This window comes from Plodia interpunctella, chromosome 1, assembly GCF_027563975.2.
Source record: "Plodia interpunctella isolate USDA-ARS_2022_Savannah chromosome 1, ilPloInte3.2, whole genome shotgun sequence".
Taxonomy (NCBI): domain Eukaryota; kingdom Metazoa; phylum Arthropoda; class Insecta; order Lepidoptera; family Pyralidae; genus Plodia; species Plodia interpunctella.
Window position 1 is genome coordinate 929,594 of NC_071294.1, and position 19,218 is coordinate 948,811.

A 19,218-nucleotide genomic window follows, 5' to 3' on the forward strand; every position below is an offset into this window, starting at 1 on the left:
CTATCCAACACTTGTAAAACACAATATTTAACGCTATCTGCTCGATATAAGATAATAAAGGTGAGTACCTATCACAAATAAATAAAACTCACAAATCGTCCATTTACAATATTTTTTTATTCAATATAATAATCTTAATAAATCCAAAATATTTACACAATACAAAAACATACAATGTTACCGTGCGTCAGCGTGCCTCCGCCGGCCGTTATGGTTGCGTCCGGCCACGTTCATTGGAACTCGCAACGACCGACCAACACGCCCGCTTCCAGAATAAGGCTGTGCTCACGTCAAGCGATTTCCTGCGCAGAATCTAGCGACATTACGCGTTACTTAGACTTTCGATTTAAATTATTATTTTCTTGTGCGCAGGCGTTGAATAAATGGGTGAAAATAAGCTTTGTCTGAAAAGTCAGCAATACAGTGTATGCCCGCGGTGGATAAGCTAGTGATCAGTTCAAAATAAATATTTGAAATCCAAGTCAACTAGCCGTGTTTAGACTGACCGATGAATACTAAGTTGCTCAATTAACTGAACAGCTGATCGGAAGCGGGCGCATTCAATTTCCTAAACAAGATAATACATAACATCTATGTATAACAAAATTGTGAACTGTATTCGCGAATCGAATTTAAATGAATATTTTTTGGACAATTTCTAGTTTTCCGAGACTGGGCTCACCAAATGCATCAACAATTGATCCTGATTCCTGATCCGATTGGTTCACAAATGAATATCAGGCATCGCTCTGTGTCAGGATTACTGCAGTTAACGTTTCAGACGAAATAAATCATTCCTTTAGAGATTACATACTATGAAAATCAATAAGCTTTTAAAAAATATTTTATTAGCTATAAATATTATATTGAGGCGATCGCTCGGCCGTAGTCCGAAGCGTCTACTGTTGCTTTTCTATTTACCAATAGTTTAGATTATGCTTCCAAAAAAACCAAATATGACCCCTGTATGGAATGCGATACAAATGATATATATGTTGAAACACTAAGCAAATCCACCAAGTTACATTTTGCTTAAAATATATAATTATACAGTTACATAAACATAACATAGAACAATTTGTCCATCCAATAATTAGTGTTTTAAATAACTACAACGACCTAACTGAGACGTGTAAACCTAATATTAAATAACTATATATTGTTTGAACTAAATTGAAATGCGTTTGTTCCTTCACATTTCAATATGTAGTATGATAGCTATGGTACTGTTAACTACACAGGACAGACAAACCTGAGCCCCTAAGTAGGTTTATTTGTGGACTGTACACGCTTTCGTGGAGTTATATGTGTTTACGTGATAATTATAAATATGACTGTCTATGGTCTGGATTTAGCAACATTGGATATTATAGTTAATAAAACAAATATATCGCGACGATTCTGAACTCTTTGTAGTCGATTACACACACACATCACCAGTGACGTTGAGTGAAAATCAACACAAAGAATATAATATATATAAACAGGTGAGCGTTCGTAATCGTGTAATACGTTAAATGTCATTGAAATGTGCTGGACAAACGTTTGGTGAAAAAAAAATTATCCTAGGACCTTGTGGAGGACCATGAAACGACGAATGAGGCGAAGCTACAATGATTTTGAATGAGACCGGCTCATGCATGTATTTTTCTAAATATTTTTCTGCTAAATATAAGTATTTTTAAAAGCTTTTTTTTGGAAGAAAAAAGCTATAACCCAAGTGAAAGAATATTGCATAAGAAATACATGATCAAATAATGTATCAAAAGCGAAAGTTGAATCTATCCTCGCCTTCGTGTTACAATTTCGTTCGTGATAGATAGGCCAAGTTCTATTACTATCGCAAACGTCAAATTTGACGTTTGACAGCTAATCAGCCAATCACAAATCATGACCAAACATTTTGATCTGAAGAGAGACAATAAAATCAGACAACGAATAAATAGGTCTAATAATCTCATTTGTTGTCTGATTTTATTGTCTCTCTTCAGATCAATTATGTTACCATCAATTATGGACCGCTGTTGATAACTTACTTGATAAATATAAAACAAATAAGTGAATTTCACTCCTGAATCTATGTTTGATGGCCACGGCGTGATTGTGGAGGTAAAATTAAAGCGAAGTGAGAATGGATCGCGAATGTAAATGCACCTTCACCACGATTTTGATAGTTACGAAGCTTAAGGCTTCTATGTGACATATTACTGGGCTGTAGTTGGCGGAAATATGTTGATCAACCGGAAGGATTTTATACAATAGACGTCGATTTATAATGTTATCGTCGGGTTTAACGCTCGAATGTCTAAACACGCACTAAACTCATGTTATCTCTGTCAAGACACACGTGGGGAGACAGAGACGACAAGAATACTAAGTGACATTCGGGCATTACAGAATTGTTTTGTTAGCTTCCTATGTTAATAATACGAAATGAGTTGTATATTGTAAAATTATAGTCATTTTTTGTGTGGAAAATACATTAAATCTTGTTGTCATATTCCCGCCAGCTACAACATTTTTACAATAGCAACGACACGATACGGCTAAAACCGAAATCTCGTAAGTAACCCTTAAACTACATGGGAACAGTGCAGCCGACTGCCTATAACATGATACAAACGAAATTAAATATATCTTTATTACATCTCATTAAAATTACAAATAAGTTTAATTCTATTTATCATTTTAGCGTGTTTTTTATATAATTATATTGGGTCGCCGCCGCTTACGTTTCCGTCAAGAAGCTTAAAACTTAGCCGATGAGCTGGTTTTAATGTTCTTGGTTTTGCGCCGATTCTGCTGTCAATATTTGAAAATTATGCGCGGTGAATATTTAGACATATTTTCTTTCTACCTATAGTTTTAAAATTGAATTTCCGAACAAGCGTTCGGTTTGGGCGCGAAATGTCAGTTTGACAGTGACAGATGTCAGTATATAGTTTTAAACGGTTGGCAATAGAATCGGCGGTGGGTGTTGTGGGGCGCGGGCCGACCTCGTCAGCGGCGCCCCGCGCTCCGCCTCCGCACAGCGCGAAGAGAACCATTCTGGAAATTACAAAATGTTATCTTTATATTTTTTTGTTTCTATTTTACATCATCGCGGCATACGCAGTGATCGAAAGGTCCTAGATTCGAATACTAAACGTGCCACAAGAGTTTACGTACCGCTTTGACTAATGTATAATCTCTCAGTAATCGTTAAAGTTATGTCAGATGCCTGCGGCGAGTAAAGGTCATGGCACACTTTTCCCGGCAAGATGACGTTATTACGAGCTATAGTGTCCACCGACAGAAAGCAGAAGATGAAGAAGAGAGAAGAATTTTTAGATTGTCTACAACTCTTTAAAGTTCTCTTTTGGTAGTGGCCCAATAGTTGAGGTCGCCTGCGATCGAAATGTCCCAGATCTGAATCTAACTCGTCCAACATGAGTTGGCATACAACACATTTACCTTTCAAAGGCCACGCCTTGCTTCCGGTGTAGGAATATCGTCGTGAGGAAACCTGCACACTGGTTGACTATAGAGTTCTCTAATGTGTATTCGACTACTTGCCAATAGATGGCGGTAGGCAGTCGTAAACGACATGTCAGATTCTCGTACACGACCAGAACGCTGACACTACAGTTGGCAATAGCACACTCGATAACAAAAATATAGTAAAGTAGCAAGAAAATTAGTTCTTTTAGGGCCTATCCACACACAACAGTGCCGACACGTGCCGATCAATAAATAACGTATCCAAAAGTGTCAGTGAAAAATGATATTGTACCATTTTGTACGACGCTACCTGTAGTCGTCAGTGACAGTGACGTTCGGCGCAGCACTGACATCACTGAACGTCACTGTCACTAACCGATTTTACGTGTCGGCACTGTTGTGTCCGAATAGACCTTAAGTCCTTTTGGGTAGCCACAACTAGTTGTGAATCTCAGTTTTTCAATGTGGGACAAATGAAGGCGCGTGTCGGTTGCATCCTCACCTGTACAGAGTATCACTTGCAGCAGCCGGAGGCGCGCGGCGCGTCGTTGTCGTTGAGTCTCCGCGCGCCCGCGCCCGCCGTCGCCGCGCCCGCCTCGCTCTTTGGTAACTTGTTCGCTGTGAAACAATCGTTACACTTACAGTCTGACAACAGAGTGAAGAGATCAAATGAGAACGCTATTTCCTGTTGGCTAGCAACACTGGGTGTTAACCATTCTATTTGGTATTGTAATGTAGTCTGCTCTATACATAATCTGAGTAGAGATAGGCACGCCTCACATTTTATTCAAAATTAAGTTATTTAAATATTTGTCTGTGTAAAAAAGACGTATATATGTATGTACGTATATTTTTAAAACCAAAATAAAAATACTGGGATACAATCCCTATAACCTAAGCATGAAAATTTTAGCCATAATGTAATATAGCATACTGTATTATGATGTAATGATTTTTAAGCATAACGGTTTACGACACATAACTGACCTAAGCGTTAATTAACCTAAAAGTTAATTCAGACAGATTTGCCCAAAAATCAATTATGCCTAAGACCTATGTATTATGCCAATACTGGTATAACAAATATCAATAGGAAAATTAATTATGCATATTTAAATGTTTTATTTTTCGTACATTTAAATGTAGCACAATACATGTACTAATATTATATGGGAGCAGACTACAAACTCACCGATGGCCAGGAATATATCGTTGACGTTCATTGCGGTCTTCGCGCTGGTCTCCATGAACAGAAGCCCGTTCTCGTCCGCGTAGGCCTGCGCCTCCTCGAACTCCACCATGCGCTTGGCGGCCAGGTCGCTCTTGTTGCCGGCGAGGGCGATCACTATCGACGGGGACGCCTGCCTCTGCAACTCCTTCACCCAGTTCTTCGCGCGCCCGAATGTGTCCTTCAAAATGTGTTATTGATTACAATGCTTTATCTTACACTATTATTGTAAAGTGGTAAGCGTTTGTGAGTTTATATGTTTGAGGCGGGTAATCACCGAAACTACCGAACCGATTTCAAAAATTCTTTCTCCATTAGAAAGGTACATTAACCAAGACTGCTATGGGCTATATTTTATCTCAAGATTCCCACGGGAGCGGAGCCCCGGGCAACATCTAGTTTGAAAAAAAGTGTGGTTACACTGTTTGTTATCACTTATCGCTATGCATAGTACAGTGCAACACATTAGCCTAATCTGCGGGCATGCAACAACTATAAATTTTATTGTTGTTCATAATATTAGGTGTCACAATAATAAAGTTACATTGTCATGTTCGTTTTTTTACAAATGCTTTTATCTTTGACACGGCCAGTCAAAGATAAAATCATTTGTAAAAAAAAAAAAACAAAGTGTACTCCGCACAGCCCTAGAACTCTGCAAGCATCATCTGCACGAAAATATTGGTCATAAAGTACAACTATCTATATCTAAAAAACTCTTGCGTTATTGAGTGACTGACTGACAGACAACGCACAGCCGAAACTACTGGGCGTAGAAAGCTAAAATTTGGTGTGTAGGTTCCTAGGACAGTGTAGGGGAGCACTAACAAGGTATTTCCTGAAATTCCCACGTGAAACGGAATTTTACTCACATGCGAAGTTGTGGGCAAAAGCTAGTAATTTATAAAACAACCACGAGGATTAAAAATTTTAAATATGATTTAATTATTTTGCAGTCATTATTTGAAACTATAACATATGAACTCTTGTCTAATAAACAATGTCCACGACAGCTGAATGAACGTAATAACGGTACCTCAGTACACATAAAACAAGTTTTAATTTAGGGCTCCGACAAATGATTAGTTTTCCAAAAGGGCTCTCCATCTCCAAAAAGGTTTGTAAACAGCTCTCCTAGCGTGGGTATTCGGCAGATCAAAATATGGCTGGTGAGGAAGGGAACTGTGATTATAAACAGTTACATTTGGGTTACATAAACTTTCACGTAACATCTGATATCAAGCTTCCTGGGAGATCTGGGCAGAGTGCACTGGGCCGCGCCCACGTTGGCACAGGACTTATCATTGTGCTTTGTCTGGCTGCCGTCCGGGATATTAATAACACACTATTATATAACTAATTGTATAAATACTATTATTGTTACCTACCAATCACATAAATGTTTTTATGCTAAGTCAACTATTAAGACTATATACTAAGTATACTAAGTATAATTAAGAAATATATATATATATATATATATATATATATATATATATATATATATATATATCTATATATATATATATATATATATATATATATATATAATATATATTTCTTATAATATAATATATATATAATATATATTTCTTAATTATACTTGTTAATTATGTATATGTGTGTACTTTGAAAGAGGAACGATCAATGATTTTAATCGATAAAAACATAAATAGACAAAATTTTGCAGACTAATATTAGTTAGTTAGTTAGTTTTTGACCTAAATAAATTATTTATTTATTTATACGTGTCTCCGCGGCGTCTGTGACGTCTGCACCCCTCGGCCCTGAACCCGAAGACCTACGGACGTAATGCCTTCGTCGATACTTGCTGGACTACACTAGTTTATATAATCGATAAAATCTGATTGTAAAATGTCCTATGTTAGGACGATGTAGATTTCTTTAAACTGTGAAATTTTTCGATAATTCACAGTTTAAAAAATTAATTTATCGAAGATAATTAGAAAGTGCAGTAGCTACCTACATTATTGAGAAAGGGAATTATTTGGTACATTCAATCGTGATTTCTCGGAATAATCCGTACATAATTAAACTGTTTTGGCCAAAATAAAGAATAGTTTTTTGACAACCCTACTCCACACACTTCATTTAGAACATAGAAAGCTAACAATAAACGGAATTAATAATAATAAGGTACATAAATAAAACTACTCCATTTTTTTTATTTTATTTACAAGTGACTTCTTGTTTGAGTCTGAAATGTTATGAATTTCCAATCTTACCGACTGCTTAGTAAGATGGAACCTAGAAGCTTTCGTTCTCAAGCACCCGCCTGCTCAAAATAAGCTAATGTAGCTAAAACTGACGACACAAGGACGAGTCCATAAACCGGTCGCCAGTCTGGCGTGGCGACCTTCAATCAGCTTTAATTAGCTTTTTGTATGATATAGGTTTCAATTTAATGGAATTAGTATGATCTATATATATATATATATATATATATATATATATATATATATATATATATATATATATATATATATATATATATATATATATATATCACGCGTAAACACTCGTGTTGCCTATGTACCACGAAACATTCTCATTCTTCTTGTGGCTTCATAGTCGTATTCCTCACGGCTGAGGGTCGTGGTCATTACATGGAATGAAGCGCACACACAACAACTTTCTTGGTATTATTAATGGAGTGGTTTGCCATTTCACAGACAAGTTAATAATAATCAACCAATGTGCAGGTTTCCTCACGATGTTTTCCATCACCGGAAGCAAGTGGTGGTCGATGAAAACTACTGAGTCAGATTTGTATACAAACTCATGTGGCACGAGAAGGATTCGAACCTGGGACCTTTCGATCCACAGGCGGGCGTCTTAACCATTACACCACCACCGCTTCTTTCTCATTAGTAGGGCTCTCATTAGTGTGTATTAAATTGTACCATACACAGTAATCAATTTAATTATCCTATTTGATAAATGAGTGAAGTACCGGTACAATGTTACGCTTGTGAAATTCGCCCGTAGCACGTTACTAACGCTGGAGTCTCCTTTTCCCATATCGTGTACGCTTCGGTAGAAAAAAGAGAGAACGTGCGGACGCAATGACGTAATACGTGTTTTATGTTTCATGGTAGCCCCCGAACGCACTGAGCTGACGAAGAGTATTCTCATTTCGTTGTTTCACGAGAAGTGACACCTTAGCACTAGCTGTTCAGCCTATTAAGCATTATCTGTTGACGTGAAACACCGAAGACCTGAAATATCTGATGTGTAAGTGAACAGCTGCACTACAGAATATATGGAAGTGGTTCCTACTTATAACACGCCGGAGTCACAGAGTCCACGCGAAAGAAGTCACGGGCATTAGCTAGTACCATATAATTTAAAGTTTGACATAAAAATTGCTTGTGAAGGTCTAATTCTTTTTAATAAAGGCGTCGCTGCATCATGTTAAATTTTAACATTAAAATAAATATTCAACATTAAATGTTTTTAGCAATTTTTTAAGCACCAAGCAAGGTGAACAGGTATTCGGTCCACCTGATGGTAAGGTGGTCACCACAGCCTATAAACGCCTGCAACACTGGGGGTGTACACGCACGTTGCCTACTTTGGGATCTTTTGCCACAGTAAACTGTAAGTTACATCCTTACTTGTAAAAATTTAAATAGTATTATCGACACAACAGTAACAATTAAAGTATTTGATAAGATACGTGCTGATAGCGCGCATTTAGATTGATTGTACGTACGTGGACTTCGGTTCGTATGGGACATTTTACGTTGGGTAATAATTTGTAAAGCTTGGTTGCTTGACGAGAATGCATTCGGTACACGAGTGGAATTAAGCCTGGGTTAGCATACAGGATACGATGTTTATGCAGCCGTGTTTTTCTCAAAATTCTTATTCAATTTAGGATGATACACGTCACTAATTGACGTCAAAAAATTACTTAAACTAAGTCTACTGCCGACTTCCAAAGCGCAGGTGAAGAAGAAGCGGCGCAGCAAACTTCACCGCAGCCTTTTCTCCCAAGGGCGTCAATAAACAAATGTAGGTCTTATACTGTATGTAATTAAGTGGTCGAATTTACATTATTATTAAAAATGTAAAAATTTTAATAAATAAATAAATAAAAAGTTGATAGTATGTTCAATAAAGCAGTGGTCGTTCTGAAATGCTAGTAGTTTGTATCTATGGTAAACATAATTTAATTTAGAATATGACGTGAAAAAGTGCCTGTGAAGGCCTAATTTCTGAATAAATGATTTGAGTTTGATTTGAAAGTTGTTGAAAATTGTTACAAAAAAAAACAGGAGCGAAGACCCGAGGAGTAGCTAATATGTCATATAATTATTTTTATCTTTCTCATTGATAGCCACTGAATTCAAAAACATGTAATCGCCTGTAGCAGAATTCCTCGAATAAGAATCAATACGATAAATATATAAATAGCTATCAGTCTATATATTTAACAAATAGAGAGATATATATATATATATATATTCCGGTTAGTCACCTGTCGATAGCATCCGTTATTGTCTATCAATTAACTATTACATATAATTGTTATGTGTAATGTTCGTTGGCTACTTTCCAACAAGACAATTGAGACACTTTTTTGACGATGACGTCACGATTTTTTGAGTCAAAAACACTCCATATTATGACAGCATAATTGATAAAACTGATTAATTAAGCGACATTTAATTATTGTATTTTGTTATTTAAATACCTTTGTTTAGTCTTTGCTTTTTAACCACACAATTCGAAAATTTATGGGCTATAGGATACTGATTGCACACATCACTATTTTTATAGCCAGTTTTATATCCCAATGCTGGGCAACGGCGTCACGTTCCAACTTTCAAAAATCGCTATTAAGTGCAGTATGCCGCTACCCTCGCAGAAAATCCGTCACGTGATTCCGTCATATCTCCATTCTTCTCTTCCACACCATCTTTCGCGATCTTCCCCTACCCCTACCTTCTGACCCATAGGGTAGCCAGTCGGCAGTGTTGCCACAAGTGAGTTCCCCAAAGGTACATATTCAATGCTGAAACAGGTACATTTTGGGGTAAAAATGTACTTAAACTGGACCCATTATGTCATGAACACAAAATGTGTAAAGGGCACCTAAAATGTATACATGTAATGTCCATACGGGCGGCGACTTTTCATATTTTCCCGATGAAAACTCCCCAACATTTTACTAACCTTGTATTTAGATACATACATAGATGTTTATAAGTACATTCAAATTACTGTCTAATAAAGATGAGTTACTAACGAGAGGTTGTGCGCTGGCCTTTGTGCGCCGACCTCGATTGGCCATGCTGAGCCAAATGGAGGGCCTTGGACGTCCCAGCGAGGGAAAACTTATGTAACGACGACCTACGTCATTGACGCACCAAGTGTTTACTTATTTTATTTTAACTATTAACTTTTATATGAAATAATTGTGATTAAATAAAAACTTTAAAAAATATTAACCGACTTTCAAAACACACAAAATAATTAAATAAGTAAGGGACAGGATGTGTTACTGCTCGAGTGGAAGCCAGTACCAAGTTCAGGAGTAGTCGCTTCCCGGCGTCTGACCCTATGTATGCTTAGATCTTTGAAAGTACGCTTTGGGATTTTGGTGAGCGTTTTTTAATAGATAGAGTGATTTCCGAGGAAGGTTTAGGTGTATAATTTATTATGGTTTTACCCAAGCGAAGCCGCGACGAGCCGCTAGTAAAGAAAAAGATAGTTGTGTTTAATCTGACACCGACTTCCACTGCACTGGACTAGCAAAGGAATGCAACTCACTTGATTAGTTATATCATATACGACGATAGCCGCCTGCGCACCTCTGTAGTACATGGGCGCCAGGCTGTGATACCTGAAACAGAAATAAAGTTAAGTTTTATAATCTTAATAACAACTATACTTAAGTTTTATATTGGTTACAGAAACTGGTCATGTAATTTAGAATATGACGTGAAAAAGTGCCTGTGAAGGCCTAATTTCTGAATAAATGATTTGATTTTGATTTTGAAAGGGATTCAGCCTGCAATGACCCTCATTATTACATCAAGATAAAATATGAAGATAGACGCTTTATCACTACACTATATAGCATAAAACAAAAGTCGCTTCTCGCTGTTTGTCCCTATGTATGCTTACATTTTTAAAACTACGCAACGAATTTTGATGCGGGTTTTTTTAATAGATAGAGTGATTCAAAAGGAAGGTTTACAATATGTTAACACGCATAATATTGCACCCGTGCGCAGTTGGGGTGGGTCACTAGTTTTGATAATAAATGTGACGTTTCACAAGACAAAGTTATCTTATGGACATTTTTTGTGCGTTTTTTATCTAGTGCGTTAGCTTTGATCTAAGGGCGGAGGGCGATTGTCAGTATCGCGTCGATTCGGCGGCGAACCAATCCCATTGCGTTGTGGTTGTCGTTACGTCACAATGACGCACTGTGATTGGATAGCTGCGTCCACGCTGCGTCTCACTGCGAATCGACTCGGTGGTGTTGATGTAATTAGCAATGCCACAAGGTACTTTTGTACGTGGAACGTCAACATATGTGTTTGTGCGCCTGATTGCGTTAACATCACATATAGCTATTTCTTCTACTCGATAAAATAAGCGATTGTGATTCATAAAACATAGAAAAAATGGTAATTGAGTGGGAAGCCGGCCGCACAATTAAACTTAAGCATCTGTGACTCATAGCCGCACACATGAGCCGGCCATACTACATACACTAATGCTTTCGCGTCATCTGCGTTTGCCGGTGTCCATATACCCCGTTATCTTATCTCAATTGTTAAACTTATTGTTGACATTTTTATGAAGAGAATCGCTGAGTGATGACTATTATGTATTCGAGGAATAATATGTGAATTTTAAAGTCATACGTCTTCTCTCTCCCTCATCTGAGCGTTCTTCCAGTTCTACCTTTGCCGTACATTTTACCGCCTATTTTACAGTTAAACAAATTATTATTTATTTTTTATTTATTTAAAATAGAAGAAACAAAAGTCCGACTGTGTCAATAAATTAAAACACAAAAATATATATAATATACACAGGTGTCATTCATAAAAATTACTCATTACGTATAATATTGTTTATATTTTGTAAATTTTGTTCTTTATTTTTTATAAAGATGTAAAATGTAATGTAATTGGTGTGCATTATAGAACCAGTTGTTCAGGCGGACAAAATAGTTATAGCGGCGTACGCGCAGACGCCCGCGTTAACGATACAAGTGTGAATGGATGATTGATCAATGCAACGCAACGAATACGCAAACAAATAGTGCATCTAGTGAATAATACTGTATTGTAAATTAAAACTGGTCCGTTCGATTTTCATATATGTTTGGTTAATCGTGTTTACATCAATTTTTTTCTCAATCAGAACTCGATCACAATCATAACATGTTTTATTACTTTTATTTTTGGACCATTTACTTTGTTAAAGAGAGAAAAAAAAATAAAGAATGAATAATTGTAAGCCCTTCTGGCATGATACGGACCAACACTGTTTAAGGAGTTTCATTCATACTCTTTCACACATTATCTATTGGACCGATTGGTATGAAATTAGGTCATACTTCTTCATAGTCGTATTCCTCATGGCTGAGGGTCGTGGTCATTACATGGAATGAAACACACGTAACAACTTTCTTGGCATTATTAATGGAGTGGTTTGCCATTGCCTTCTCCATTTCACACACAAGTTAATAATCAACAAGTGTGCAGGTTTCCTCACGATATTTTTCCTTCACCGGAAGCAAGTGGTGGTCGATGAAAACTACTATACATGATTCAGATTGGTATACAAACTCATGCGGCACGAGTAGGATTCAAACCTGGACCTTTCGATCCACAGGCGGGGGTCTTAACCATTACACCACCACCGCTTCAAATTACACAATAAACAAGGAATAATAAAAAGGCTACTTTTAATCCCGAAATTCCCACGGGAGTGAAGCCCCGGTGCGCAGCTAGTAATATATAAATCTGTTGTGACGCTAATAGTATAAATAAATATAGAAGTCTGGCCGGGGTTTAGGGCACTGAACAGGCTTCACAAGTTATTGAATGGACGTATGCGACGTGCGGTAGTAGCCTACGCTAATGAGCTGCCTAATTAATATACAACACATAGTACATATGTAAATATTTTTTCTACATTTTTTAAATGCGCCATTTGATTACAGCTTGATTACAATGTCTTTGTCTAATTATATGGGGTCAATGATCTGTTTTATACGTTTTATGTTAATACTAGTTCAAACACATATTTGATAATTATTTTGTGTACATCAAGTACATAGACTAGCCTTGTTTGTAGCTCTGCAGAAAATTATATAATGAAAATAAAAATGAACGGAAAAAGATTCATTTTAACCTTATCTTCATGCCTGCGTGTCCAGTCGAACCCGTTCCAAGCCCAGAGTTGGTCTAATTCATATACATACTGTTACTATAAATAAGGCGAAAGTGTATTTGTTGGTCTGTCTATCAACCACGTCGAAATGGAGCCTTGGTTTGAGGTAAAGTTTAATGTAGAACCGGACAGTAGCATAGTCTTTCTTTTTACTTTTTGACGCGAGCGAAACCGCGGACATAAGCTAGTATACTAAAATAATATTTTTCATAGTTTTCCTATTTAAATTGCCTTTTATATAGATGCGTATTTATGCCGCACTAGTTGGACAGTCACCAAGAGTCCTAATTGAACAATAAAAAAATACAATAAATTGTATTGTGTTGTCTATCGTACCTTTCCTGACCCGCAGTATCCCAAATCTCGAATTTGACGGTGGTGTCATCGAGACACACCGTCTGCGTGAGGAAGGCGGCCCCGATGGTGCTCTCCTGGTACTCGTGGAACTGTCCCTTGACGAAGCGGAGCACCAGCGAGGACTTGCCCACGGCCGACTCCCCCAGCAGCACCAGCTTGAACTGGCACACCTTGGTCTGCGGAGCGCCGTTTGGCCGCTGCGCTGCGCCGCTCCTATTTGTAGCCATCGCCTGCTGATCAAAATATATTTCTCATACTAGGAAAGTAGTGCATGTTTGATCGGAAGAGAGGATAGAAATGCGGAATCACAATTCTGTCTTCAGAGAAATTAAAAATTTATATTTAAGACTTTTTTTGCTCCCAGTCAACAGCACATCAAGTTACCCTGCATGAACCTCTATGACGCGGTAATAGCGGCGAGTTTGCAATGAATTTGTGTAGGTTGATGTGCCGTTGACTGTACTATGTAATGTATCCCTCTGCTTACAAATTATTTGTTTATTTTCCGTTACATTTATTAATGTGTTTTATTTTATAAATCATAAATAACAGACACAGTTGTCATCACTTACTAAAAAAAAAAGATAAATGGTGACCAAATTATCTGTAATGAAAAACTATAGTATCAAATAAACACCTTTATCTAGTGTAGAATAATCTCCAGTAATATATTTTCGTTTTGACTAATTATCATACTATTATTATAAACAGGTAAGCGTTTGGGAGTTTGTATGTTTGAGGCGGGTAATCTCCGAAACTACCGAACCGATTTCAAAAATTCTTTCACCATTAGAAAGGTGCATTATCCAAGATTGCTATAGGCTATATTTTATCTCAAAAACCCCACGGGAGCTAAGCCACGGGCATGATCTAGCAAGAAATAAGAATATGATGGCGGCGCCAGTGAGCAGTAAGCGCCCGCAACAAGGTGGGGGGGAAAAAATCCCAGTCTTTTCACTCTTATAAATTTGAGTGTGAAGGTAGATCATATCATAACCATTTTAACTTTGAAACATAGCATTAGTAATACAACTGAGTACAACATCTTTCTTTTGTTCAAATGTAAACAAGCGTGAATGTTTACAGATGGGTAAATATATTATACAAATAGACTAGAAACAAGTGTGGTTAAAAATATAATATCTGTAATTGTCTGATAAAGATGTTTTTCATATAGGAATAAAGGTTACTACAGTAAGAGGACTATATTTCTATTTATGTTTAATTCAGGTCCCATAGCTCAAAATAATAATAAAAAATATCTTTATAGGATCAAAATTGTCCAAATGTGTTTATCTTTTATAGATGTACAAAGGTACTTGGCAATACTATTGAACAAAATAGTATGTAATTGGTTACAAATTAGAAGATTTTCATGCTAAATGAAATTAAGATTTCAATCGTAAATGGGCAATCTTAAAAACATTTCACTTATATAAACTTTTACATAAAAGCAATGTTTATAAAGACATCTGCAGTAATATAAAGAAAGATTACAAATTGAGACAGACATCTCATGAGAGAGACAAATGAAGACAGACATCTTTACAATACATTTCATTGTAATTCTTCTTGTTTGAACTTGAACAAATATGCTACCAAATTCAATAGTCCTCTTCAACTAGTCAACTTCAATTCAAGCCTTGATCTACCTACTTTAGAAGAATATATTCGTAATGATTCAAACAAGGTACACTAAAGTGGCCTTAATTTTAGTGAACAACAATAAGCATTATAAAGAAACCATACATCATTTGAATAAAAACAGACAGACAGACAGACAGACAGACTGACAAATAAATTGTACTTAATTGAACTATTTTTGTCACAAGAGTTATGAGATAATTAGAAATATCAACTGAAAATGCTTCAATAATTTTAATCAATCTAAAAGTTGATGTGTCTGGTGATTATCATGTCTCATCATCATTGTCATAGTCACAGTGATGCAGCCCACTGCTGGACATAGGCCCCTCCAAAAGAGGCAATGACATAAATATAAATATTTCCCGAAATAATGGTAATGTAAATTAAAATAGAATATTCTCTATTTTTGTGACTTATTTTTTGATAAGCTTTTCCGAAAATCAACAATACAGATGATGTCTTAGGAACTTAAGCATTTATATCTATGTGGTAATAGGACTAGAATTTATCTCCATACATGTATACTCACAAATAATAATATATATTGCAATCTAGTTTATCATGATCCAGTCCTTCTGGCATGAGAAACAATACAACCAATACTGTTTAAATAAGTTTCTTCTCAACATTACTTGTTCCAAGTAATTTGTAGCATTGACTGGTATTATTTTATTTACAATATGATGTGAAAAAGTGCCTGTAAAGATTTAATTCCTAAATGCTTTGACTTTTACTATCATAATAAGATAATTTATAATTTCAACAGACACAATCACACGTAAGAATGTAATTGTTCAGCTTTAGTCATAATGTCTGTATGATCTAGATAACATGGCACTTGTACTAGTATTTTAAAAAATGCTTAAAAATGTACTCCAAAGTTAAGAGTTACATCACTAATTTAGTTGTATATTAACAAATATATAATTTGTGAAGATTCTGTTGTACATGTGTTTTGATTAAATCGAACATATGTAGTTACTCCAAAAGAGGATTTACATTGATATGCACATGCACAAGGAAAAATAGGTCAGAAATTAGTAAATAGCAGATAAATGCATTATTTTCTTGGTCTCTTACTTACTTACTGCAATGACTTAAGCATCTACTACTAGAACAAGCAGGAAGCAAGCTATTTGTCTTGCTGCTTCACTGAATCCCTACTCACCTATTAGCAATCAAACAAAAACACAATTTAACACCATTTACCCAGAAAATGGTCAGCAACAACAATGAGCATAAAAAATAAGACTATGCACAGCACAAAGTAAATCAATCCTTCATGTGTTAGTCGAACAAAAGGAACTAATAAAGAAAGACTCACTCAAAACTGTAAACAAGAACATGTTATCTCTGCGTGCCTGACGTCGCAAATCACAAAGAAACGGGGATGATGACACTTATCTCGCCTAATTCTACATAAACGTAAAATACTACTTCGTGATCAATTTCCCCATAGTAAACGTGTCTCTAGACGTGATGACTAACCGTATCTGCCCCTATCAGACAGTTTCCTTCACATTTGACCACACAATTTTGCTCAATAAACGCCCTCTTCCGAATCAGCTGGAGGTCATAAAAGCCTTTGCAGAATTAATTTCCAAAACACTTTGTTACACTACTAGAATCTGCATATTTCTGATAACGAAAACACTGCAATAATGATCTCAATCGCGACATTATTCGATAAAATGACGCATTTACTGGATTATAATGGATATGAAAGACTTACCCTCCCTGTTATTATATCGCCGATGTAAGCTTTTCCTCGGGCGATAAATCCTCACGAGGTGGCCGTGATGCCGACAATTTCATTAATTACACTATTATATTGTTAAAAACATCGATTTTTACACGATAAACTAGAAAATCTATCACTGAAATTAGAAATTACCACGAACAAACATGGAAGCGAGAGAGCGAACGAACGAGACGTTTCACATCACAGATATTGTCTCTGGTAAGCATACGTCATTTTAGGAAAATCATGCTAGTCTATGATCGTCGTGACAAGAGCACGAAAGGAAAATAATATGCAAATAAAAATGCATAATGAAATGCACCGATTTTGATTGCATGATAAAATGCAAAAATGGTTAGCAATGCAATAGCTTTGCTTCCTTGGATACTAATCTACGAATTCTCTACTAAATATGCACACTGCCGCTGCTCTGAAACGAATGCAATGCATGCATTAGAGAAAATGAAGATAGAATAATGATAAATTTTACGGGTTTTCTTTTTTATTATAAATGTGCATCTATTTCTTGCAATGACAGAAAGATTTGCCCATAATCTTTTATCTTCATATAATATCAATTTGCTCATATTTTTACAACAAAGCAAAGTGAGTGGATACCTACCTAATGGATATATATTAACTTTAGTTTTAATTTTAATGGATCTATCTAGCAACACAAAACAAATACTGATTGACATTGACGTTTAACTATTTGAATGACAGGATGGTAAGTTAACGATTATGGCGAAGCGAACCCTGCGAACCTGGCGAACGAAGTGAATTCCGCATTTCGCATGTGTGTGTTTTGGAAATTTTGATTCGATCATTAGAACTAATCAGCAAATTTAAACGGGTTTGTACTTACAGTACTTAAAATGAAGATAACTAGATACAAGAAAGTACAGAAATACATGAAATTTTACTACAATAATTTCGGTTTCCACCAGCCTTACCAAGTTTTAGTTGATGGCACGTTTTGTTTTGCCGCTTTCAAAGTGAGTTTATGGCTTTTCAGTAGTAAGACCAACCATACCTTTACAACCAAAGAAGTTAAATAAATAAATAAAGAAGAATACCTACTTGTAGTTATCGTTCGCGGGGTGGTTAGAACTTTGATTATTAACCTTTCCATCTTTGTAGCTAATCCTTAATATTGAAATTAATATATGTGCAGAATGGATAGCAAATTCACTAAAGTCGGTCGGTTGATTGACATCGTGGACGATGAGTGGCGGGCCGAGCAGCTTCCTCACGAGGACATCCAAGTGCCTGTGGAGGAGCTCCCGGACCCGGAAGCCGACAGCGCGGACTCCCATCTGACCCTCAAAGAGCAGAGCATGCGCTGGCAGGAAAACTTTCCGGAACCAGCATGCAATAACTAGAACTAGGTATTCTTCTTTATCATACTATGACATTTAGTTAAAGCCGATCTTCTGTCTTATTACCAAATTATTGATGATTAAGGCAATAGACTTGTTACATTTGTAAATCAATAAATGTGTAATATCAATAAATGTGAAAATTTATTTGAATTACATTATTATGCAGTTTTTAACCCATATCGATTTAATTATTACCATATATACCAAATGGTTGTAATAAAATTTAAATAATAATAAATTTTTCAGGAACAAATCAATATCCGAGAACAGTTACCCAAATATCTCAACAGTCAAGTTAAACTCCTCACAACAAGATGCATAATAATAGAAATAGAGAAGATATCGAAGAAAACGCAAGGAGCTCTCACCATACTCAAACAGTATGGTATCCACGAATGTGGGCACAAGGAGCCTGTGACAGGTTCAAAATGCATTTTCTCAATGATCGGTAAAAGCAATGACAAGCATTACATACTGGCAACTCAGGACAGAGACTTGCAAGATAAACTGAGAGCCAAAGCTGGTGTTCCATTACTATATTTACATAATAAATCGCCCACACTCGACAAGCCATCAAAGGCAAGCTATGAAAAAGTTGGACAAAGCCTCGGAACAGCTAGTATGTTTATAAGCGAAACTCAAAATGAGACATTGAAAAAAATGAAAAAAGCTCTAGGTGTTGAAGAAAAAGTGGAAGAAATAAAAGTTCCAATAAAGAAAAAGAAAGCTCACAATCCTAACCCTTTGTCATGTAAGAAGAAAAAGACTAGGAAACCAGCAGGAACAGAGAGTAAAACAAAAGAAGGGAAAGTGAGAAAAAGGAAGAAGAACAAAATGTCCAAGCAAATAAAAGAACAATTGCAAAGTGCTCTCAGTAATAATAATTAGGTTAATAATTGTATTAAAAAATTTTAATCATGAATCTGTTTCTATTCTCA

The 19,218-nt window shown here is 36.2% G+C and overlaps 2 protein-coding genes across 6 annotated transcripts; one reads left to right on the forward strand and one right to left on the reverse strand.

Moving 5' to 3' along the window:
- Window positions 1-98: 98 nt before the first annotated feature.
- Rab5 lies at window positions 99-17,108 on the reverse strand. 5 transcript variants are annotated; one of them, XM_053749066.1, is made up of 6 exons: window positions 16,890-17,108; window positions 13,490-13,743; window positions 10,508-10,580; window positions 4,673-4,889; window positions 3,983-4,098; window positions 99-3,048 (listed from the first exon to the last, which is right to left on the reverse strand). In XM_053749066.1, the coding sequence occupies exons 2-5, from the start codon at window positions 13,735-13,737 to the stop codon at window positions 3,995-3,997; spliced, it is 642 nt and encodes a 213-aa protein (XP_053605041.1). In that variant the 5' UTR covers window positions 13,738-13,743; window positions 16,890-17,108; the 3' UTR covers window positions 99-3,048; window positions 3,983-3,994. The 5 variants fall into 5 exon arrangements, with proteins under 5 accessions (XP_053605041.1, XP_053605032.1, XP_053605058.1 ...); XM_053749057.1 differs by having other exon boundaries at window positions 13,490-13,740; window positions 16,890-17,107; XM_053749083.2 differs by lacking the exon at window positions 16,890-17,108 and adding an exon at window positions 16,482-16,622 and having other exon boundaries at window positions 13,490-13,740.
- Window positions 17,109-17,617: 509 nt separating this feature from the next.
- Window positions 17,618-19,202, forward strand: LOC128672434 (uncharacterized protein). Its single transcript, XM_053749580.2, has 2 exons — window positions 17,618-17,893; window positions 18,527-19,202. Exons 1-2 carry the CDS (start codon window positions 17,774-17,776, stop codon window positions 19,166-19,168), a joined length of 762 nt encoding a protein of 253 aa, XP_053605555.1. The 5' UTR covers window positions 17,618-17,773; the 3' UTR covers window positions 19,169-19,202.
- The last annotated feature ends 16 nt before the right edge of the window (window positions 19,203-19,218 follow it).